This window comes from Carlito syrichta, unplaced genomic scaffold, assembly GCF_000164805.1.
Source record: "Carlito syrichta isolate Samal-C Ts95f unplaced genomic scaffold, Tarsius_syrichta-2.0.1 Scaffold303785, whole genome shotgun sequence".
NCBI lineage: Eukaryota > Metazoa > Chordata > Mammalia > Primates > Tarsiidae > Carlito > Carlito syrichta.
In genome coordinates this window covers 570,556-595,364 of record NW_007247881.1, presented here as the reverse complement: position 1 = coordinate 595,364, position 24,809 = coordinate 570,556, and the positions used below count along the sequence as shown (strand labels likewise).

The following is a 24,809-nucleotide window of genomic DNA, read 5'->3' as shown; positions in this document are numbered from 1 at the left end:
ATAACAATAATAGCTAATAGTCATAGGGTTTACTGTTTCAGGCGTTGTTCCTAAATACCTTACAGGTTTTGATTCAGTAAATCCTCACAAATACAAGGAGATGAGGGATAGGTTTCAAAAATGTGTCAATAGAACATAATTCTCTTTCTTTGCAATTTAAACAAAAAACAAAAAAAAACACCCTCTTTTGAGTTTAGGACTACAGTTTTCAACTTTGGGACTGGTTATTATTCTAAAATAGAAACTTAAACTTAACCATCCCTATTCCGAACAGGATCCTGGTATCCTATAAAGGCATAGCAACAATTTCGAATAGAAAAAAAAATAACACTCTAATTAGTCATGGGAAGAAGCTACTTCATTCTGCCTGTTTGGGTTGTTATCTAACTTTAGTAGGTTGGCGTGGTGACACACAAAACTTCCTCAAAAAAAGAAAATATCTAATAGGAACCATCTTCTAACTAACAAGACACAGTCAAACCATGATCCTATTTACCTAAAGCTAAAAGTGCTCTGCTTATATTTTTATTCTTTAAAATGTTTCAGTCTTTTTCCTGAAGATAATTTGAGATTTTTTAGTTATATCTGAATGTCTTAATTACCTTATTCTTATACTTTCACCTTGAAATACTATGCATCTACTGATTATAGAAAATAAAGAACTATTCAGCTATCTAGGACAATGGTCCAGAAAATAAGAACAACGTAATATTTGAAAGCAAACAAGCCGGGCTCGGTGGCTCAGCCTGTAATCCCATGCTTTGGGAGGCTGAGGTGAATGGATTGCCTGAGCCCACGGGTTCGAGACTCGCCTGGGCAACTTGGCGAGACTTCATCTCTACAATAAATCAAAAAATTAGCTGGGCATGATAGTGCATGCCTGTAGTTCCAGCTACTTGGAAGTCTGAGGTGGAAGGATCGCTGGAGTCCAGCAGGTCGAGGCTGCGGTGGCCGGTAGCAGCCACTGAACTCCAGTCTGGGTGACAGAGTGAGACTCCAACTTAAAAAAAAGAAAAGAAAGAAAGAAAGCAAACACTGGAAAAGGTTGGCAATTTTCCTTTACTGAGGAAGCCCTATCTTTTATCCTGAGTTTATGTTCTCCTACATTTTTGGTGTTAACATTTTCTTTATTTTATATAATGGCGGCAATAATATACAGCAGTATTGTCTTTCATTTTTTAAGCAGTCTTTCTCAGGAAAATAAAAAGTGACATGCCTATGTCAAACACACACATTTTTAAATTTGAAAGTATTAGTGTTTACTGAAATCCTCTCTAAGTTTGAAAACCATGCTCTAGTCTATATCCTGCTTTCAGAAGATAAGCTTCAACTTAATTTTCTATTCTTTTCGAAACAGAATGTTACACAAATTTTAAAAACTTTTTGGCCTAAGGAAATGTTTATGACTAAACAACTTATATAATTAACTAAAATGTTTATCATAGCTGTGATAGTTATTCTTTTCAGCCTATTAAGTAAATCCAAATAAAAGACTATGGACTCTAAGTAGAAAACTCTCATTAGACCAAACTTGACCTTAGTTATTCTGTCACTTATTCAACCTCCAGTGTTTAAGTCTTCCTTATATATTATTACTCCCTGGTGTTTTTTACTGCTGTTCATTTTTGAAAATACATACATTGTATGAAGATATACATCTAAGGTAGAAAAAGCAAGACTCAATAAAGAAGTTATAGGCCTCTACAAGAGCAAAACTTCCAAAAATTATTTTTTTTAATTTTTAATTTTAAAAATGTGGAGTACAAAATTATTTAAGAAGCAAGAGGTTTTTTTTTTTCCTCAGTCATACAATCAAGCAGGGAAGTAGTACAAATATTTTTAAAGTTCTTACTAAATCCACAAACATGGTAGGTAGTATTTTAATCATTTGTACAATAACAACTTACCATTGTTGTATAATATCACTACTTCCTAGAAAATAAACAGAACATAAAGAAACACTACTCAAACTACCCATCTAACAATAGACTGAAAATTGTCACTGAAGCCATCATTAAAATGATGCTTATTCTAAACCAGTTCTCAACAATACTTTTGAGAGAAAACTTAATCAAAGATCTATTTTTTTCAATACAACATATATACATACAAGTTTATGAAATTTTAAACTCTCATCCATTATAAATTACTTACTATCATAAGAAATTACTCCAAAACTAGACTTAAAAAGACAAATAAAGAATTCCTATTTTATAAAATAATCCATTACCTCATTCCCCACGCCCACCCCCAAAACTAATTACTTCAGGGTTCCAGCTGAACCCTTTCCTGAGACTTATCAGATTCACAGTCTTATACTGATTACAATGCCCCAAGAGCAACTCCTACCAGGTAAGCCCTTAGCAACATACCACTGTGCTGGCAGGGAGTATTCACTACAAAAAGGATACATCAATTTAGAGAATTTTTCAAAACGTATTCAAGTCACAATCAACTTAAAACCTCTGAAAAGTATCTTACACTTCCAATCCCATACAGTTAATTGCTTGGAAAACTATTTCATCCTTGGAAAAATGTCAAAGACAAAATAGTTATATTATCTACAATTTCTGAGAAAAGAACACACAGGGCTAAAAGAGCTCCTAATGAATCCCCCATACTTCACTCTCATTTTCTTTTAAATCTTTTAAACCCTAATGAAAAACAAAGCTGCATATGCTCCCATAAGTCTTTGGAAAGACAGTTCAAGGTAGATAGTTTAAGACAACTATACTAAGAATATCCTAAAAGCAAGAGGTATATACCATGTCTTCGGTAGTAAAAGTCCTGGGGGCGGGGGGGGGGGGAAGGCGGGTACACTGAACTAGGGCTGCTTCTTTATCAGATTTCATCCTGCTGGAACTGAGAAGCAGCAGATGAGGAATGGTTAAGATAAGCAGACACCAGTATTATATTCTCCATTCATCCCTTACCTTGTTCTGGGCCAGTCAAAAACAGGAATAATGAGTAGTGGTGTGACCCTATCTCCTTGTGTCTCAATACAATACAATGTGACACTCAACTTGGTGACTAATTATATATACTCTAATTATATCACGTTATATAGAGAACTGTCTAACTGAATTAAGACATTCTTTGTGGGCATGAATTCCATGTCAAATGTTCTACCTATTGTCAAAGCATATTATTTAGTAAGTTAGAAAAACTTCATTTACATTAAAACTTAAAGCAATATTTATAAATCACTTAAATCTGAATTTTGATAAATTATTTTTAATACTTACTGCTTCAGCTTCTGCTCTTGTCTTGAATGTAATTACTGCATGAAGTGAAGAGTCATCAATCTGACAATCTTCAATTTCACCATATTGCTTTAAATTAAAAAAAAGTATTTCCTCCAAATAAATATTTTGAAACATACAAAACTCCTAATAGTATTAAAATCATTAAGATACTAATAAATATAACCCAGAATACATAACAAATCATAATGACTAACATAAAAGAATGGTGAATAGTTCATTTTAATATTTAATATTCTAAGATAAGGAGTGGTCCTATCTTACAGTCTTATTTACAATCCTACCCTTTTCAGAAGAAATGAAACTTATACTCAATTGAACTATTCTTTTTTTGGAGTCAGAGTCTCATTATGTGGCCCAGGCTGGTGGAGTGCAGTGGCACAATCACAGCTCACGGTAGCCTTGACCTCCTGGTCTCAAGTAATCTATCCACCTCAATCTCACACGTAGCTGGGACTACAGGTGAGCTACCATGTCCAACTATTTTTTTAAGTTTTTTTGTAGAGACGAGGTCTCACTACGCTGCCTAGGCTGGTCTCACACTCCTGGGCTCAAGCAATCTTCTTCCTCTGTTTCCCAAAGTGCGAGGATTACAAGCATGAGCCACCGCATATGGCTAAACTATTCTTTTTTTTTTTTGAGTTGGAGCCTCATTCCTTTGCCCAGGCTGAAGTGCAGTGGCACACACGCTCACGGCCACGCTAGCATCGACCTTCTGGGTTCCAACGATCTTTCCGCCTCAGCCTTCCTAGCAGCCAGAACTACAGACACGCGCTACCACGCCCAACTATTTTTTAATTTTACTTAGAGAGGGCTCGCCAGGTTGCCCAGGCTGATCTCAGGCAATCCACTCGTCTCAGACTCCCAAAGTGCTGGGATTACAGGCAGAGCCACCGAGCCAAGTCTAAACTATTCTTTAAATGAAGGAAATAATGGTCAAAATCTGAGTTTCCTTACTGATCTTCCTCTTATGCTTATTAATCCAATCCCAGTATAAAATCTTTCTTAAGCAGCATAGTGAATCCTCAGTGCATTCTATGAGTTTTTGGTATCATTCCCAAAAATGAGGGGAAAAGATTCAGAAAAACTTTAAGCAATTTTCTCAAAGTAACTGCCAATTACCAGGATGAGTCCAGGTTTTGATGAGCTCAGGCTTTTTATTTAAAAGTTTAACATTCTAACTGCCATGCTTTCACTTACTATATGCTCCATTATACCATACATTCGTTTAGAACACTTAAAAGCTAAATATATTACATTATGCCTGTTTCTGGTTTGTTGGATTTTTTTGTCTCATGTACAGGAAGATTTTTCTATAAATTGCAGCCTTTATCATATAAAATTCGAGTCCTTTATGGATCATCACTAATATCTTCCTTCTTTCTTACCCCAAAATAAAATTATAACCATAATCTCACTAAATACACACACCATAAATAAAAATTCTGTAGAGTATAGAAAAGAGAATGTACTAGAAGTACTCAGATCCTAGCTTTGTCAGTTATCAGCTACGTAAACTTGAACTTGAAAAAAGTTACCAAACCCCTTCATGCTTCATTTCTTCATCTCTAAAATGAATATACTAAATGTACCTACCTCACAGAGTTATCCAAATAACTCACAATAAGGCACTTATAGAAGTCACACCTGCCACAAAATAGGTGCTCTATATATTTTAGCTATAATTTGTATTACTATCACTATTGGTCTCAGTGAATGAATTAATCACTGTTAATCACAATTATTAATAACCAATCACCCTTTAACATTATAAAAATTAAACACTGTAAATACTGTTTTCTTCTCTGATGTCTGTCATGTGTTCAAATCACAGGTTGAGACAGAGAAGCTAAACTTCAATTAAACCTGTGCTCCTAATTTTAAAATGTTAAAATTGTTCATTTTAAAATGTTAATTACCACTGTTAACTTCCAAATGCATGTAAGAATTTTCATTTAGAGGCTCTGAATATTTCTCAAACCAAAAGTATCTTAGTCTCACCAAAACACAATCATAACAAACTCACCTTGTCTGTTTGAACTATTTTATCATATTCATTGTTAGTTTCCTGATTAGCTGTAAAACTGTACATGAGACACTTAAGTTATCTCTTTCCCTTATGGAAGGTGCAAAGTGGAGAGCATAGCAGGGAAGAGTTGGGCAAGACTATCCCCAAGCGCCTTTCTAGGTCTCTAATTCCTTTCTTTAACTCCTTGAATCCATCAAGAACAGGACCTTCCAGACGTCCCATCCTTAAATATTAATCATTTATGTTATTTCTTAAACATAAACCATTTCTTTCAATACCACCTATGTCCTGACAAAGTATCTGTAACTGCAGCAAACCTGAAATATAATTTTGTTAAACATTTAAATTTGAATTTGCAGAAGATTAAATCATTTGTGTGCCTATCTTCAAGTTTACCTATTATCCAAGTTTTATTACCTCAAGAAATGTCCTCTACTGTTCTTTCTTCCATCATATGCCAGTATGAAAGATACTTCTGTAAGTTACTAAGGTATTTTTAGTGTTTAATAAGTTAAACTTCGTTACAAATTATGTTTAAGGTTGAACTGGAACCAACATATGTAAAAGCCTTCATATATGAAAGAACTGGTTATTTCCTTCATATCTCCAGAGAAATTACTACATGCTGAGGGTAAAACTAAGGCTTAGTAACTAACCTTTGGGATACCACTAAGAATCATAACATTAAGTTGAAGGGGCTGTTCAGCAGGTATAATCTTCTCCATTCTGCACAAGAGCCTAATGAATTCCAGGAAGTCCAAGGTAAATAATGGATTAGCAGAGACCAGAATTCCATTCTCCTTTCTGATAGGTCAAACTATTACCATTAGGATAGATTCTATTACACCCTGGTACTGACTAAGGCAACTTTGAGATCACAGATCAAAATTTTGTCTTGTTTCAATTCTGGGTCAAGAATGCAATATTAACAAATAAAATCCCATTTTAATTTTTTAAAATCTGGATGACCCATGTAACATGTTAAATTTTCCTTAAAAGTAAGTATCAAATGGAACTAAACTGCAGGACTTCCCTCTCTGAAACAATAAAGTTTAAATGATTTACTTCATAATATCTGAAGGCCTACTAAGTATAAGAATAGCAGTATTTCTTCCAGATAACTAAACAAACTCTACAGTTTCTGTTTGTTTAAATTACCAAAAGATTATAGATTGGTCAAACCCTTTGTTGAAATTAATGGGTTGAAATTACTCATGTCATTTTCATAATTTCCTCTTTAATTATATGTATCATCTCCAATAATGATTGTTTTGTTGGGCAGTAAGAAAGTACCGCAAAATGAGGAAGAAGATCTTCTCTATCACTCTCTGTAAATGCAGAAATCTCCAATGCCCTGGGACGATGATCCACCACAGCATGACCAGGCACACCTCGCCCTCGCCCTCGCCCCCTGCCTCGGCCATGAGCTGCACCTCGACCTCTTGCATGAATTCCTCTACCCCGACCAGATGAAAGAATCCCTCGTTTGGCAGCCTATAAGAGATTAGACACACAAGTTAAACAATGTTGCCATTACTAACACAAGCCAAGTGTTATATTGTGGTAGATGAGTAAAACATGTATACAATTTGACATCATATTCAAACGTCCTATAAAAGGACCAAATAGTTTAAATGGGGGTTTTAGTTTTTAAAGTGAAAACAATTTTAGGTAGGTAGTGAATTTAAACAACAAAATAACATTAGGGTTTTTAAACTACTAAATGTGGCTTTTTCTAAGCTCTTGTTATTTAAGACATCAGGATATGTCACAAAAAGACCATCTCTTGATTTCTAATATACAGTACTGAATGTTATTTCAGAAGTCAGGTCAATACATAGACACATAATACCTACATACACAGCAAATACATTTTTCCAGTTATGAATTTCAAGTATGTTTCTATTAACTTAAGTAGGTACAGTTATCTCAAAGTCATCATTTTGATCACTTATCACTAACATTATTATAGAACAAATGCAGCATTACTAACTGATAGTCTTCTACATTACTCTGTATAAATAGCACACCATTCCTTCATTCCACAAATATTTAATGGAAGCTTCCTGTGTGCAAGTCCTCATCCTTATCTTTAACTCAAATCCTAGATGGGGTAGAGACATTCAACAACCAAGTTATTTATTTGTATTAATAAGAAATGACTGAGAAAGTGAAGAAATGTTTTATTTAAAGATTTGAACAGAACTTTAAGGCAGTGAATAACCCACTAGAATTATGTTCCTTCAAGGTGTCTTTTTTCTGCTTTAGTCTCTGCTTTATCCCCAGTAGGAGCTGTATTCCCAGCACTTGCTGGTAGACTGTACTAATATTTGTTCTGTGAAGCAAAGAAAGAACAACGAAAGACAAAGGCAAGAAAGAAGTGGAGGTTATAGCAACAACAAAGGCACCAACACTGAAAGAACATGGTTTTCCAAAGAAAGAATAAAATCTAGTGCAGTCAAAAGGAGAGATAAGGCTGAAGAGATGGGCAGGGTCAGATCATGCATAACTTTAATGATCATGCTAAAGATTTCAATTTTTAATTCCGAGTCATGAAAATCAATTAAAAGATTTTAAATAGTAAAATAGAGTGATATAATCAAATCAGTGTTGAAAATGACATTCTGGCTAGAGTTTTAAGGCTAGAGTAGAAGGAAGAAGAGAACAATCTGGGAAACTAGTCAGTATGCACTATAGTAGTCCTGGGACCTGAAGAGGAAGTTTGGTCTACAGTGGTGGCAATGGAGATAAAGAGAAGCAATGTTTTTAGGTGTAACACACATAAACTTGGTAATCAGTAACACATGGACATTAAAGGAAACAGAGTATTCAATTCAAACTCCTAGATTTCTCAGTTTGGCTAACTGTATAGATAGGGTGCAGAAGCAAGATAAGCAGAATTTTGAACGAATTGAGTCTCAAGATATGATACATCCAAGTGGCAGTATCAAGTATGCACAACTGCCAGATCTCTGCTGGTAAAAATTTTTCAGTTTCTCCATTTCAAAACAGTTAATGTTAACATTAGCTAAAATAATCATCTAAAATCTAAACAATAATGCTAAGTGAAATAAACCAGGCAAAGATAGACATATACCATATAATCTCACATGTAAGTGTAATCTAAAATGATCAAACTCATAGACACAGAAAACAGAATAGTGGTTATCAGGGACTATAGGGGCATGAAAAAATAGGGAGATGTGAGTCAAAGGGTCCAAAGTTTTAGTCAGACAGGAAGAATAAGTTCTAGAGATCTACTGCATTGTATTGGTGACTATGGTTAATGATAATATATTGTATACTTGAAAACTGCTAAAAGTGCAAATTTTAAATGCTCTATTTTCATCAAAAATGGTAAGTATGTGAGGTGATGAATATGTTCCCTAGATATAATTACTTCACAATGTATACATATATCAAAACATCATGCTGAATCCATATAGGCACATAATTTTTCATATCAATTGAAAAGAAAATAATAGTAAATAATCCAAAAAATAAACTTAAGAGGTCAAGGATTAATGTTAATAATAGGACAGCATATATAACAGTATGCTCTGAGAAATACTAATGGCTCAAAATGTTTCTTGGAAAGAGGGTTTTATGGACAATCAAGTTTGAGCAACACTGAATACTTAACACATATTTTTAAAGACTCACAAAGGCCTCCAAGAAACCCTGAAGTCAAAAAGCACATCTAATAAAACCTTTTCCAAGGTTATATTATTTGGTGTAAGAACATTTTTTCCCTAGCTATTAACAACTAATGAAATTACTGTGGTGAAAAAATATACTCTGGGAAATAATATATTACTGAATATACTAATATTAACTGAAAACTAAATGTAAGCCACCATAAAATAGAGTTTAGTTATAACATTATAAAAAGAAACTAATAAAAATTTGAGTAATGCTGTCATATATTGACTAAAATTACAGGCCAGAATTTTGAGTTATATTTTGTTTTTAGAATTCCACCAAAACTGGCATAGAACATACAGAATGGGGAAAACACAATTTCTGTATTAAAATAAAAGAAATCAGACCAGGCCCAATGTTCATGCCTGTAATCCCAATACTTTGGGAGGCCAAGGTGAGAGGATCACTTGAGGCAAAAAGTTCGAGACCAGCCTGTCTCTACAAGAAAAAAAACAAGAAATCTATCACTTTCAAAATCTTCCCCCTTCCCCCCCTCAAAAAAAAAAAATTAGGCATGACACACATGCAACCAGATCAAGTTTCCAGAGAACACAAACGTATGCAGGTTTAGGACAGCATCCTATGGCTCTCTGACTTTTAGACAAGACAGGGCCTTAAGACAAGTCCGGTAGCTGCTAAATGTTAAGTCTTTAATGCCTGGATGGCAGTATTCAACACAGATTTCTACTGTGTTGAAAAAATTAAATAAAGTTGCCAAAAACAAAAAATCATGATTCTCAGTTTAAGCAAAATAATCTAAAATACAAAAATTACTGTATCATACAATGATAAATATAACAATGTACCAACTATTTAATGACATTAAGGTCTCTTTCTGTACTTTAAAATGTAATTTCAATTTGTTAACATCTTTTTGCTAAACATTCAAAATTCTCATGTCACATAATAGGGATCAATTTCACTGAACGTTGTTACTTATATAAAATAATCATGAAACTAAACTATAAAAAAGCAGTTTATTTTCTCTTTTATAAATATCCACAGCACCACCTATAGGCAAAACTCAAGTAAGCATGTTCTTCAATATAATTCTATCACTAGAAGTCTCATACTTACACAGCAACTCAATCTATATGCAAAGAATATTTCCATCAGAATATTTTAAAAGTCTTTAATAGTTTTCTGTTCCTCAAGAAGAAGGACAGACTAAAAACAGGGAATAAAATTCACTAGAAATGGAGGGACTTGGATGTGTAGGCAGAATTACTGCCACCCCTCACTAAATAAGATTTTCTCTAATCGCTCTGAAAAAACATGTTAACCTTTTCCTGCTTTCTTATGTTAACATCCCAATATGTATGACAGGGGCTAACAACAAGTGTTGACAAGTATAAAGGGAATATATTTTCAAATGAACCACAACTCCATCTGCTCTTTCCAAGTGTACTATGTAGGTGTGACAAAACATACTTCCAGCTGTAATTCTGTATACTTTCTCCTAAGTTCAGTGACTTCTTCTCCAGCCTGCATCTTCTTATATAAATCCAGTTCTGTGTCAAGCAATTCTTTCTGCATCTGAAAATTTGTAAATAATTAATAGTTTAGGTGACAATTATCCTACACTCATACAAAATTTTTTTATGAAAGAACTTTAATAAATTTCCAGTTAATCCATACATTTCTTTCCTATCTCCAGTACTATCACTCTAGTCCAAGTCATAATACTCTACCCCTCCACAATACCATGGTAACTTCCTAAATTGTTGCTACTTTCACTGATTTCCCTATAAATTCATTTTCCATACAACAGCCAGAGGGAGACTTATATGGAGTAATTTTCAGAAAAAACTGAGGAAAAACAAAACAATCAAGATGCTAATTAGCAATATATTCTAGGAAATACACACACATACATGCATATATATATATATATATATATATATACATAAAAAGAAAAATTAAAAGGATAAGCCAAAAACTAATGACACTGGTTACCTACAGAGAGTGGGTGGGAACAGAAGAGTATCAGGGATCAAAAAGGAAGGATTTTTTAAAAATATAGTTTGGCTTTTGAATCATGTTAGTTGTTTTACTTGTTCAAAAAGTAAAATTAAATCAGTAAGAATTGGGGATAGCAGGAAAGAATACATATAAACCTAATTTAATCAAATTGGTAACAACTACACAAGTGGGAAAAAAAGTAACTCTAGACCACAGTTCTCCCTTTATACTATTAGTAGAATATATCAAGGTTCTAAAGAGAGCAAATAAATTTTGAAAATTTAATTTCAACTACTTGTTGTAAGTGGTACTGTGCCAATTCTGGAACTATTTTGAATGTATTATAGGACTGTGCTAATGAACAATATATTGATGTTAGTGAGACCAAGCTGTCATTGTGGAAATAAAGAAGAAATATGAAATAAAAAAACTAAGAACTATGTGGTGCTGCATTAAATTACACATATCAATATAAACTCCTGTCTCTACACATAAAAACACACACCAAGTATAAATATCAAATAATGAACCTTTTTCTCTAATCACTTCTTATCATCTGAAATTATTTTGCTCACTCATTTGGATCTAGTAAGTTATCTTTTCCCCTTTTTCAGTCAATCCATTCTGTACAATACTATCACGAACGTTACTTCTCTGTCATTAGCCTTTTATAACACCAATTACTTACAATATAAAACTCAAACTTTCAGTCAAGCATTCAAGTACCTATATCATTTTGTCCTCAATGTACCCTTTTCAAGAGAATCCTTAACTATTTTCCTAATTACTAACTTTTCAACTATTAACTCCACGGGATTCATAAAGTTAGTAGATTCTACTTGTTTGCATTTATTAATGGCGGGGGAGAATGGCACCCACCATGGTCAAACTTTGAACAAGGGATATGACCTAAAAGAAAAACTACACATTTGAAATATAGTGTTTAGTATTTTGTATTAAGCAATACTATAAAAAATCATGAAAATTAAAATACCTGAGTCTTGGTTTTTATACTTTTTGGAAGACAGCGTCCCGGAGAAGCAGCTTTGACCTCATCTTTCAACTTCGTAATATTTTTTGTCAAAATCTCCAAAGTTTTCATTATTTCTGCTTTATCCTCAGACTTCATTGCTTTGTTTTTCTCCAGTTTTGAAATTAACATCTGCCAAATTTTTAAAGAGAAAAATATTAAGATACTTACTACAACTATGAATAATAAAGCAAACTGCAAAGTATAAAAATAAATACTACTAAGTTTAGTTTACGCATTCATGACAAAGCTAACAACCACCATGTTTCTAAAGACAGCAGAACACCAGATCTGGTGAGGCTAACTATCACTTCAATTCAAGTTTCACTCTTGGTGTACTTTGTGAAGAACTATATTACTATTTGGGTCTCTCAAAACATAAAATCAAAAAAATTCAATTCTATCACCAAAAACGGTCAATTTAAAGTAATATCAACAATTTTACTTTCTAATCCATTTGTTGATATTACTGCTCTAAGCATTCCCAATCTAAATGTAGTCTGCAGTCCAGAAAGAACCAGAGGAAAGTTTTTATGGTTTCTTTCATATGACAATAGAAAACCTGAACATTTAATTACTTTATCACCTGAGAATATCTCCAAAATGAATAGGAAACAAGAAGATAAGCAAGGTAATATGGGGTAGAAGTAGTCACACAAACGTATAGGTTCTCTGAGTCAGGATGGTTTCAGTTTTTGGTGAAAAGCATATGCTATCTCTTATTCAAATATATCCAACTTTAAGTTACAAAAGACGTAAATTTCAAATAATATTTCTGTATTTTCATATTTTTAAACATTATACTGTAACTTTTATTTTACCAGACATAATCAAGAACTAAAACTAGTTAAATGTCATAGAGAAACACTATCCAAAAGAAATAATATCAACTACGTAAGTAATTTCAAATTTTCGAGCAGTCACATTAAAAAAATAATAAATAGCTGGGCTCGGTGGCTCAGCCTGTAATCCGGCGCTTTGGGAGGCTGAGGTGAGTGGACTGCCTGAGCCCGCAGATTTGAGACCCATCTGGGCAACTTTGCAAGACCTCATCTCTACAATAAATCAAAAAATCAGCCAGGCGTGGTAGCCTGTAATTCCGGCTACTCGGAAGACTGAGGTAGAAGGATCGCCCGAGCCCAGCAGGTCGAGGCTGCAGTGGCCGGGAGTGGCCACTGCGCTCGCAGTCTGAGCGACAGAATGAGACTCTAACTCAAAAAAACAAAAAACAAAAAACAATAATAATAATAAATAAAATTAATTATATATTTTATTTAACCCAATATATCCAAAATGCTACGTTTCAACAAAATTACTATGATATTTCTTTTTTTTTCTTATACTACATTTGTGAAATCTGGTGTGTATTTTACTCTTACAACACATCTCAATTTGGACTAGATACATTGCAAATATTCAATAGTCACATGTGGTTACTGACTACTGTACTGAACAACACAGGACTGGAAAGCTAGTAAAGAAAGTTACATATCAACACTTTAAAAAGGTTCCATTTCATTATCTGTTGAAGAAACAACTCTGTAGCAACACAGCTGAATGCATACTACTTCATTTTAATTTCCTGTTGATAACCATAGTTCCATTTCAACTATACCTACCATTTAACATACGCTCTTCATCTCCAATAAATTATCATTGATAAATATTTCAGTTTTACCATACCAATTACAATAAATTTTTTTCTTAGGATTATCCAGATAGTGTAAGATTAAATTCAATCAAAATAAAACATTTTAAATAAATTTTGCCAAATCTAACTTTAATATTTTACCTTCTGTGTTTCAATGTGTTTTTCTAAAATTTCTTGTTTCCTTTTCCTTACATCCTGCTGAAGTTTCAGTGCCTCCTAGAGTCAGGAACAAAAAAATATAAACAGAATATTACCAAAGATAAAATTATTTAAGAGAAAAAAATGGTTGTAATTACAGGAGTGTAGTAACAAAAATTATATGCAAATTTTTAATCTGTAAAATTTATGGCCAGGTGTGGTGACTCACACCTGTGATCCCAGCACTTTGGGAGGTGGGAAGAGTTTGAGACGACCGGGCTGATTTAGCGAGACCTCACCTTTACAAAAAACTAACCAGGCATCTGGGCAGGTACCTGTAGTCCCAACTACTTAGGAGGATGAGGTGGAAGGATACCTTGAGCCCAAGAGGTAGAGGCTGTGGTGACCCATGATTACACCACTGCACTTCAACCTGGGCAGCAGAGTGAAACCTTGACTCAAAAAAAAGAGCTGGGCGTGGTAGTGTGTGTCTTGTAGTTCCAATTACTTGGTCACCTGAGTCCGGCACATCGAGGCTGTGGTGGCCGTGAGCGTGCTACTGCACTCCAGCCTCAGTGACAGAGTGAGACTCCGTCTCAAGAAAAAAAAAAAAACCTTAAAATACAGGCCAGCCTCAGTGGCTTACTTCTGTAATCCCAGAATGATGGCAGCCATCTTTAGTCTTATTTCACAATAAGCACTGAGAAAAACATACATCTTTTCCTATATGCTAATTTTGTGTGCTATATTAGCCGTACTTACCTGTTTTTTTTTCTGTGCTTCATTATTATCAACTGCAGAAGTAGAAACAAGTAAAGTTTTCTGTGCAGCCTTCAAAGCAGCTGGATTATACACTGTTTTCGTTAGGCCAGTAGATGTAGACAACACCTACCAATACAAATTCAATTTCTTAAAAAAACAAAAGTATCAGCCATTCATGATTTCCGAAGTCCTATTTTCTAAAAAATTTAACTTTAAAGCACTACTGTCAAACTTCAAGTTCAAAGCACATTGAATATTCATATTTATAATAACTAAATCATATTTGGTGATTAGAAAAGAAAGCCCTCAAATTAAAATTAAATTAGCACCAAGTACCTATAGGAAAAAAAATAGAGACAAACATGCAAAAACATAAAATCAAGAAAAAATACTGCCATTACTAAATCACTGAGAAAATATTAGTTGTTAAATACATTTCCTAGTATTCCTAGTGACTAAGGCAAAAACCACACACGAGTATGGGACAGAAGGAAACTGAATGCCTCCCCTCAAACAATTTAACACAATCATTTGTAACGTGCCATTCTGAAATACACCCTGTTATATTTGTTCTCCATTCCTTTGCTAGCAATGCTCCTTCTACTTGAAGTGATGACATTCCCTTCGACCCAGCTCAGGTTTGGCATAACACAACCAAGTTCTCCAAAGTCCTAATCATTTCTCTCTTTTACCCAGATACTTATATGAAATGCTACTCCTTCAGTTATTAAGTAAAAAAGCTATTAGCCAGTTTTAGCTACTACTAGATATTTTTTAAATGACTTGATGATAAATTAATTAATTTGTCTTTCTCCCTGTCTGCATTGTAAAGGCCTTTAAACGAAGACCATGTCTTTCTCCTCTGTGCTTCTTCCAGAAGCTAAGTCTTATCACCAATTAATTATGAGATCATGGGTAAGATAAGCACCTTTTTGGGTCTCAGTGTGCTCATCTTTAAAGTTCAACTTTATCTTGTGTAAAGTCCTTACAAACCAAAAAATTCATTTCACAAGGGGAGAGTTTTGTTTTTTAAATAACTTGATTCACTGTTGTACCGTCAGTGCCTTCAACAGTGCCAGGGTACACAGTAAGTAGTCAATAAACATTTTTGCACTAAACTAAACAGAAATGAGTATAGATTAGAGAGGACAACCTTCCTTTTCTACATAAGGGTCAATGCAAATCCTGAAAGTGTTTATAGGCTGTCATCTATCCTTCAAAATCAGAACAGTTTAAGTTACATGGAGTGGTTGATTACTGATTCTTAGAAAGGAGTCTAGGGATTCTTTTTTTTTTTTGAGTTGGAGTCTCACTCTGTCGCCTAGACTGGAGTGCAGTGGCCGCTCCTGGCCACCGCAGCCTCGGCCTGCTGGGCTCCGGCGATCCTTCCGCCTCAGCCTTCCAAGTAGCCGGAATTACAGGCATGCACTACCACGCCTGGCTGATTTTTTGATTTATTGTAGAGATGAGGTCTCGCTGCCCAGGCGGGTCTCGAACCCGTGGGCTCAGGCAATCCACTCACCTCAGCCTCCCAAAGGCACGGGATTACAGGCTGAGCCACCAAGCCCAGCTTTCTAGGGATTCTTACAAGAAGATCTATGAGTGCTATACAAACTAAACCTGAAAACATGTATGCGAACATTGCAGTTTTTCAGAGGAAAAAACATTGCCTTTAAAGTCTTCAAGGAGTTCACAACTTAAAAAAACGTTAAAAGAACTACTCAAGTGGAAGAGCACCAATAAGAAAAATGCTACTACTTTTCAGTCACTAAAATGTTAACATTTGGGTATAATAGAAGAGTAGTAATCTAAAGCCCACTCTAATCTTTCATCATGCATTAGATTAGGGAACATCGCAAAGCTTAGACAACTCATCATTATTCTAAATATTCAAGAATCTCTTACCCTCTATATGAAATAGAAACCTAGAATACTGTAATTATACTAGTCCCATATAGTACAACTGATACTTAAAAATAAAAGTTCCCAACAATTTTTGATGTGTATCAAAATGTGATTATTTTCTTCAATGAGTAAAACTTCTATTCAGATATCACTAACAAATATAAAATGGTTGCATTCATTACAATAATGAATAAACAAATTTTGTCTATGGTCTAACTTCAGTGACCATTCTCTGTAATTCCAGAGAAAAATTTCTTCCATGCTATCTTACCATACCACAAAATGCCAAACTATATGATTATACAAAGGTGGGACAAAAGACTTTGTAAGAGAAGAAGCACAAGATTAATCTGCTTTTGAAAAAAGTATAACTGAGTATTTCACAAACTATTTTCTTCATGAGTGGTCCATAACACATTGAGAAGTTGTGACCAAAAAAAATACTATACTCAAATAAGTTGGAAACAATATCACAACCCTATTTTCCAGTTTTAAATGTATATTATCATAATAAAAGCAGTAAGAAGTCTAGAAGTAAAGAAACCCATATAATTTACTTAATCCAGCATTTCTCCAACTTCAGTGAGAGGAAATACTCCTTTTCAAAGCATCCTTAACATCTGGTGTCAGACTAAGGAGCACAAAAAGTGAATAAAAGTATCTGTTAGGAATGAGAAGATTCCTTTATTCCTAGAAGTATTCCTATATTCATCCAGAAATGTCCTTCTATAAAAACATCTATTAATGCAGGGATCCCCAACCCCTGGGCCACGGACACGTACCAGGCAGCAGAGCAGGAGGTAAGCAGAGAGCAAGCAAGCAAAGTTTCACCTTTATTTATAGCCACTCCCCGTTGCTCACATTACCACCTGAGCTCCGCCTCCTATCAGATCATCAGGGGTGTTAGATTCTCATAAGAGGGCAAACTCTATGGTAAACTGCACATGCGAGAGAGTTAGGTTGCACCCTCCTTTTGAGAATCTAATGCCTGATGATTGCTGAGACAGTGATGCTAGTGCTGGAGAGCAGCTGTAAATATAGAATAACATTAGCAATAAGGGTTGACTACACAGAGACCATAATAAATCGCTTGCAGACTCATATCAAAAACCTATCAGTGAGCAGTAAGTGCACTTCAACTGTACAGCTGCACCTGGTGACAGGCTTTTAGTCAGAATCCGATACTCAGTTTAGTATGCACATGGCCTGCCAATTATTTTATTTACCACTTCCATCCACGCCTCTTTCCCACACTGCACACTTGTCTCAGTCACAGTTTTGGCAAGCCCATAAGCTAACACTAGCCAAAATGAGTTTAAAAACAAAACAAAATTGGAGAGCTTCTTTGAAAAGGGGGAAAGACCCACTGTCTCAGCAGAAGACCCTAAGACTGCCAACACAAAAAAGGCTGTATTTAAAAGAAAATACCAGAGTCCTTCTTAAACCACGAGTTTATAGCAACATTCACATTCTCCAAGCCTGCGTATAATATGTGGTGAATGCCTATCCAATGAAGCAATGAAAACTTCAAAACTGCTTTGCCACATGGAGACCAAGCATCCTTCATTAAAAGACAAGCCTTTGGAGTCTTTCAAAAGAAAAACAAGTGAACACAAACAACATAAGCAATTATTGAAGGCTATCACTCCATCAAATGTGTGCACTGAGAGATCATTCTTAGTGGCTAATCACATTGCTAAAGCTGAGAAGCCCTTTACTATTGATGAAGAGTTGATCCTACCTGCTGCTAAAGACAGGTGTCATAAACTTTTAAGAAACGCTGCTGTTCAAAAGGTGGCATATGTTACTCCTTCAGCTAGCACCATAACTAGAAGATGAATTGATGAAATTGCAGATGATATTGAGGAACAATTGTTAGAGAGGATTAATAAGTCATGGTATACAACCCAGATTGATAAGTCTACCGATGCTGACAACAAGGCAACAATGCTTGCTTCTGTGTGATATATTTTTCAGGAGGATGTGCATGCAGAAATGTTATGTGCATTTTTGTTGCCAGTCAATACCACAGATGCAGAACTATTCAAGTCTTTGAATGATTACATATTGGGAAAACTAATTTGATCATTTTGTGTAGGTATACACATGCATGAAGTGGCTTCATGAAAGGACGGCTTTCTGGTTTCACTACTAGGGTGAAATAATTTACTTCTAAATGTGAGTCTATGTACTGTGTCATCCTTAGAGAAATGCTGGCTAGCCAAAAAATATCACCTGAACTTAACGTTTTGTAGGATGTGATTCAAATTATCAACCCCATCAAAGTACATGCCCTTAATTCACATCTGTTTTCATGGCTCTGTGACAAGATGGACACAGAGCACATACGTCTTCTCTTACACACAGAAGTACAGAAGTGAGGTGGCTTTCTAAAAGGCAGATCACTGGTCAGAGTTTTTCAGTTATTAGAAATACTCCAGAGATTTCTTTTAGAAGAACAGTCACCACTGGCAGCACATTTTAGTGACACAGAATGGGTCACAAAACTTGACTGCTGATGTGACATACTCTTTTTTTTTTTTTTTGAGTTGGAGTCTCACTCTGTCGCCCAGACTGGAGTGCAGTGGCATGCTCCTGGCCACCACAGCCTCGACCTGCTGGGCTCCAGCGATCCTTCCACCTCAGCTTTCCAAGTAGCCAGAACTACAGATGTGCACTACCACGCCTGGCTAATTTTTTTTTATTTATTGTAGAGACGAGGTCTTGCCAAGTTGCCTGGGCGGGTCTCAAACCCGCGGGCTCAGGCAATCCACTCACCTCAGCCTCCCAAAGTGCTGGGATTACAGGCTGAGCCACCGAGCCCAGGCTACTGGTATGACATATTCAACCTGCTCAACGAACTCAATCTATCACTTCAAGGGAAAACAACAACTGTATTCAAGTCGGCAGACAAAGTTGTTAAATTCAAAGTCAAACAGGAATCTTGGGGGTGACAAGTGAACACTGGGAATTTTTAAATGCTTAAACATTAGCAGAGATTTTGAAAGAGACTGAGCCAAGGCCTTCTTTCTCCCAGCTGGTGCAGGATCACCTGTCTCAGCTTCCAAAAGAGTTTAAGCATTACTTCCCAACCATGAAAGAACCCTTATCCAGGAAGAAATGGATCCATGACCCATTTGTGAATGAGCCAGGTGAATCAACTTTGTCCATGCTAGAAGAGGATCAACTGCTTGAGAATGCAAATGACAGTGGCCTTAAAAATATGTTTGAGACAACTTTACTCACCATACACCCTGGATTAAAGTAAAAGCGGAATATCCTGAGACTGCCACAAAAGCACTGAAAAACCTTGCTTCCATTTCCAACATCCTATCTTTGTGAAGCAGGTTTTTCTGCAGTGACATCAACCAAAATGAGATTATGGAATAGAGTGGACAAAAGCAATATACTTCGGGTGTCACAGTCTCCCATTATCCCCAGATGAGACCATCGAGTTGCAGGAAAATAAGCCCAAAGCTTCAATGATTCTGCATGATGGTAAGTTATACAATTATTTCATTATATATTTCAATGTAATAATAATACAAAATAAAGTGCACAATTAATATAATACACTTGAATCATCCCGAAACTATCCCTCCCCTTCACCCTGGTCCTTCCACAAAACCAGTCCCTGATGTCAGGAAAGCTGGGAACCGCTGCACTAACATATTTCACTAAGCCTAAGATTCAACGACTGTAAGATACACTATCATTTTATATACTTCAACTGAAGAAAAAAACGCTGTCAAATATAACCATAAACACCAACAACTATAAGACACAGCTCAATTCAGAGGTGTTAGGATATAAATATAAAATGTGTCTCACAAACAAACTATATAATTACAAATACTGTTCACTATTTGAATCTATTTGATAGTTAGAGTTTAGATAGTAAAAGATATGTGTATTTTAAAAAACGAAAATCCATTAAAAATAAAACCAGTGTAGTGAAGCAACAAACCCAAAAGAAAAGATGCTCCAATTCCTAAGAACACAGTCCAAGCATAAACAGTGGCCTTTCCAAACACCACCACCTTCTCTTTCAAATGGGTTTTGATATGTGCTGTAATTTTTACATATTTACTTCTAGACATCTTACTGCATTTACTTACTAATCCCAATTGTTTGTAAATTCTTTTGGATTTTCTACATATGCAATCATGTCATCTGCAAGTAAACAGTGTTATTTCTTTCCAATCTTTATATGGTTTACTTCATTTTATTTTCTTAGTGTACAGGTTAGACCAGTACAAAATGGAAAAATCTGGTGAGAGCATATATCCCTGTCTTCTTCCTTATCTCAGGGAAAAAGCAATCAACATTTCACCACTGAATACAATGTTAGCTGTAGGGGGTTTTCTGCAGATATTTTTCATCAAATTCAAAAAGTTTTCCTCTATTTCTCCTTTGCAGAATGTTTGATGTAACCAAGTAATGAACTTTATCAAACGCTTTCTCGGTACCAAGATAATCATCTGGGGTTTTCTTCCTTCCTTATTCTATGATTGTAGTCAATGAAACTGTTTTTCAAATATTAAATCAACTTCAAATTCTGAGATAAATCCTACTTGTTCACAACGTATAACATATCTCATATCAGTGGACATTTGCTAATATTTTATTTAGGATATCTCTATGTTCTTGAGAGATACTGGTGTGTAATTTTCCTGTCTGGTAGTATCTTATCAGGTTTGGTATGTTGAACTCAGAAAAAAGTTGAAAAGTATCATGTGCTATATTATTATAATGTATAATACCTCTTCCTTTCCCTGAAGAGTCAGAGGTTACAATCCATCATTTTATTTCCTATGTAAAATATTACTAGCCATAACTACTAGTAATATTTACAAAGAAAAACAGCTTTTCCCCATGAATAAGAATAAAAGGGAAAAAAAGTATTTTGTTAAAACTACTTACTATAAAAAGCTATTCCAAATTAAGTCATTCAAATACATTTTTAAATAACCAATGCCCAAGTTGAAAATTAATACAAAAGAAATAGTTATGTTTTAACAACCACACTCATAATAAGCAGCTCTAACAGGTTTTTAAAGCAGAACTATCCCATTTTAATGCAATAAAAAGACAGTGTCTGAGGAGTTGTGTGTAGAAAGTTTATTAGTACAATTATTTTATAATCAATTTTTACTTTAAGCAAATATTTATCTGTTCAGTAAATCTGAATGTTCATTTACGATATTTGCTTAATGCAGCACAGAGGTGTGCCACAGCAAGCCTATACAAAACTGAACTGAGGATTCTGGGAAGAAGAATAGAATTTTAGTTTAAAGTTAAATTTATAAATATTTTTAGAGAAGAACACTGATTTTCTTCCAAGAGTGCCCTTTTTTCCAAATCCACTGATCTATCTTATTTTTAAATTTTTAATTTATTTTTTAAGTTGACAATAAAAATAATATACAGATGCTCCTTGACTTATGATAGCGTTACATTCTAATAAACCCATGATAAGTTGAAAATATCGCTAAATTGAAAATGCATAAACCCCAATAAACACATCATTAAGCTGAAAGGCCCTAAGTCAAACCATCATAAGTTGGGGATTATCTGTATATTTATCATGTACAATACGTTGTTTTAAAATTCAGCATTGTAAAATAGCTAGATCAAGCTAATTTAATTATTATTTGTATCATCTCACATATTTTTTGAGGTAAGAACACTTAAAATCTACTTCCTTGGCAATTCTCAGGAATACAACACATTGTTAATAATTATGCTCACCAGGTATCTCTCAAACTTCTTTCTCCTATCTAACTGAAATTCTATGTCTTTTGATCAACATCTCTAAATCCCCTACCCTCAGGCCTGGTAACTACCATTCTAGTCTGTGTTTCTCAGTTCAATTTTTTAAGAATCCAAATATAAGTGGAATAGAAAAGGGATTAAAAGAACCAAAGAAATTAACAATTTTGCAGGCAAATATTTTATAAATATCAAATTCTGAAGTGCACAGTCACTAATTAATTTTTGCTATAATAGCTTAGTTCCCTGAAAATTTAGCAAAGTTAATACTTTTAGAGAAGTCATATTTTCCTGTAAGAAAAATAAATCAGGTAGTAAACTTGACAGAAGCTAATGTGTTAAAAAATAAAAATTAAAAATAATCAATAACAGCTATGAAAGAAAAAACTGTCATAAATCTCCCTAATCTTTATATTTTAAGTAGAGTAGCAAAATCACACAACAAATCCAAATGTAAAAAATCAAAGAGTCATTAGAACAACTGCATTTTATAGTTACAGAAAAAGAGAATAAGATTTGTTCAGCATCACACACTATGGCAGTTGCTAAATCAACAGCTGAAGTCTCTATATGACATGCAATGTTCTTTCAATTATAACCAATTTCCCTTTTAAAAATTCCATGGTATAAAAGTTAATACAACATCATGCAAAGGCAACAAGATATATTTTTAGATTGAAAAAAAAAATACTACCAAAGAACAATATCTTGTATCATAAATTTGATGTCTAAAACAGATACAATAAAGAAAATGAAATATTTAATTCATTATTCAATTTACCTTCTTAGATTTAGGAGGGCATTAGAAGATAATTTTGAAGAGTTCAGTCTTTTTAAAAAACTAACCAGGACAGTATATACAGATGCCACCTTTATTCTTTATCAATCTCTGTAGTAAGCAGAAGCACTCAAAACAATTTCATTCATCAAATCTACTCAAATAATAGCTATTAAATACCAATTGCAATATCTTAATATGTAATAGCATCAATTAGATTTTTTACTTTCCTCTCTTCTAGTCAGTCCTCTTTCAAAAATGAGGTCTTAGAATAATCACTAAAGGGTTTACTTTATGTTGTTTATAGGGATGGTACAGTTATACTTATGTAGTTATTTAACAATAACAGAGCATACTATATAGATACTAGCTTTGAGTTTTCCTCTGCCTTCAATTTTAAAAAGAATCATTTAAATATTTGATGATGGGGAAGCATTCTTCTATCTTCCTAAGACTTTTCTGAATCATTGTGCTGTAAGAATTTTGCACCAAAACTCCTCAAGGGCTAAGGAAACAAATAACCAAGAATAAGTAAAGATAATTTGTTACTCTGTAAATGGGTTCAGTGAAGATGACTAAAAGTTACATATCTATAAACATCTTCTTTATAAGAGATTACTTATGGTGTTTATCAAGTAATTTTTTTCCATAAATAGTCTGCTATCATTAAATGATTTTTCACACATTCAGTTAGTGGTTGTTATATCAGTGTAATATATATAGGTATATGTAGTGGTTATATATTAGTAAAGTTATGCTATCAATTTCAAATTTGTATCCATTTTATTTTAAAGTTATGCAAATACTTTAAAACATAATAGTAAAACAATAACAAAATAAACCAAAAAAAAATTTTTAAAGCTATAATTAGTACAGACTTCAAAGTCAACAGATCCTAAAGATAACCAGGGATTTTAGATGTCTACAGAATTGCTCCATAGTATACAAAGGATAGTAGAACTTAGTGTTTTTTTAAGTTTTGCTTTTAATTAACACATAACTATGAGGTACAGTATGATGTTTTAATACATACATTGTGCAATGATCAAACATGTAATTAGCATATTCATCACCTCAAATTGTGTAATTAGCATATCCATCACCTCAAGCATGTTGTTTTTATTTCTTAATTATTTATTTTGAAGGAGGATAAACCTAATCAAGTAAATATTTGACACTGCTAAGTTTAGTAGCACAGACTAAGCAACACAGAAATTCAAAGATGGGGGGAATCCAATGGAAAAATCTGGAGGTTTATAGGAGGTGTTAAAAAGATTCCAATTTTTAAAGGATGACTAGAATTTACTTAGACAACGAGAAATGCACTCCAGAAAAATCACCATCAAAAAAAAAAAAAAAACAAAAAAGACAGGAAAGGGCAAGGGACAATGAGCAGAAAAGTATTCCCTAGAGTAGAAATGAAAGACTAGAGCCAAAGTAACAACCAGAACCACTGAGGTGGTCAATGAGCTGTGAATCAAGCAACGTAATTTAGCTGAGAAACTGAAAATTTCTGTAATGAATTAACATTAAAAATAAGTCTCACAGTAGGAGCGTGTCAGTATAAACTAGAGGAGCGGAATTCTAGGATGCCAGCTAAGATACTGCACCTAGAGGTCAGGGAAGTGAAGGTAGTAGCAGAGAAAAATAAGTGAACTGCAACAACACAAGTAAATGACTATAAGGCTTTTTAGATCATATATCTTAGAAAATGGTGGTTTCACTCCCTAAGCTGGGGCTAGAGAAGTTAATTTATATGAGAAATAATGCGTTCATCTCAGTCATGTTATGCCTGAAGTAATGCCGAGATACCCAAG

The 24,809-nt window shown here is 34.3% G+C and overlaps 1 protein-coding gene across 7 annotated transcripts in view; it reads right to left on the bottom strand.

Moving 5' to 3' along the window:
- RBM26 (RNA binding motif protein 26) overlaps positions 1 to 24,809 on the bottom strand; it is an 85,936-nt gene that overhangs the window by 11,774 nt on the left and 49,353 nt on the right. For all 7 annotated transcript variants that reach the window (XM_021712957.1, XM_008059186.2, XM_021712956.1 and 4 more), the window contains 6 exons: positions 14,538 to 14,663; positions 13,779 to 13,853; positions 11,951 to 12,118; positions 10,426 to 10,530; positions 6,586 to 6,786; positions 3,246 to 3,332 (listed from right to left, as the gene is read on the bottom strand). In XM_021712957.1, the coding sequence (XP_021568632.1) occupies positions 3,246 to 3,332; positions 6,586 to 6,786; positions 10,426 to 10,530; positions 11,951 to 12,118; positions 13,779 to 13,853; positions 14,538 to 14,663 (762 nt within the window). The remainder of the gene's footprint in view (positions 1 to 3,245; positions 3,333 to 6,585; positions 6,787 to 10,425; positions 10,531 to 11,950; positions 12,119 to 13,778; positions 13,854 to 14,537; positions 14,664 to 24,809) is intronic.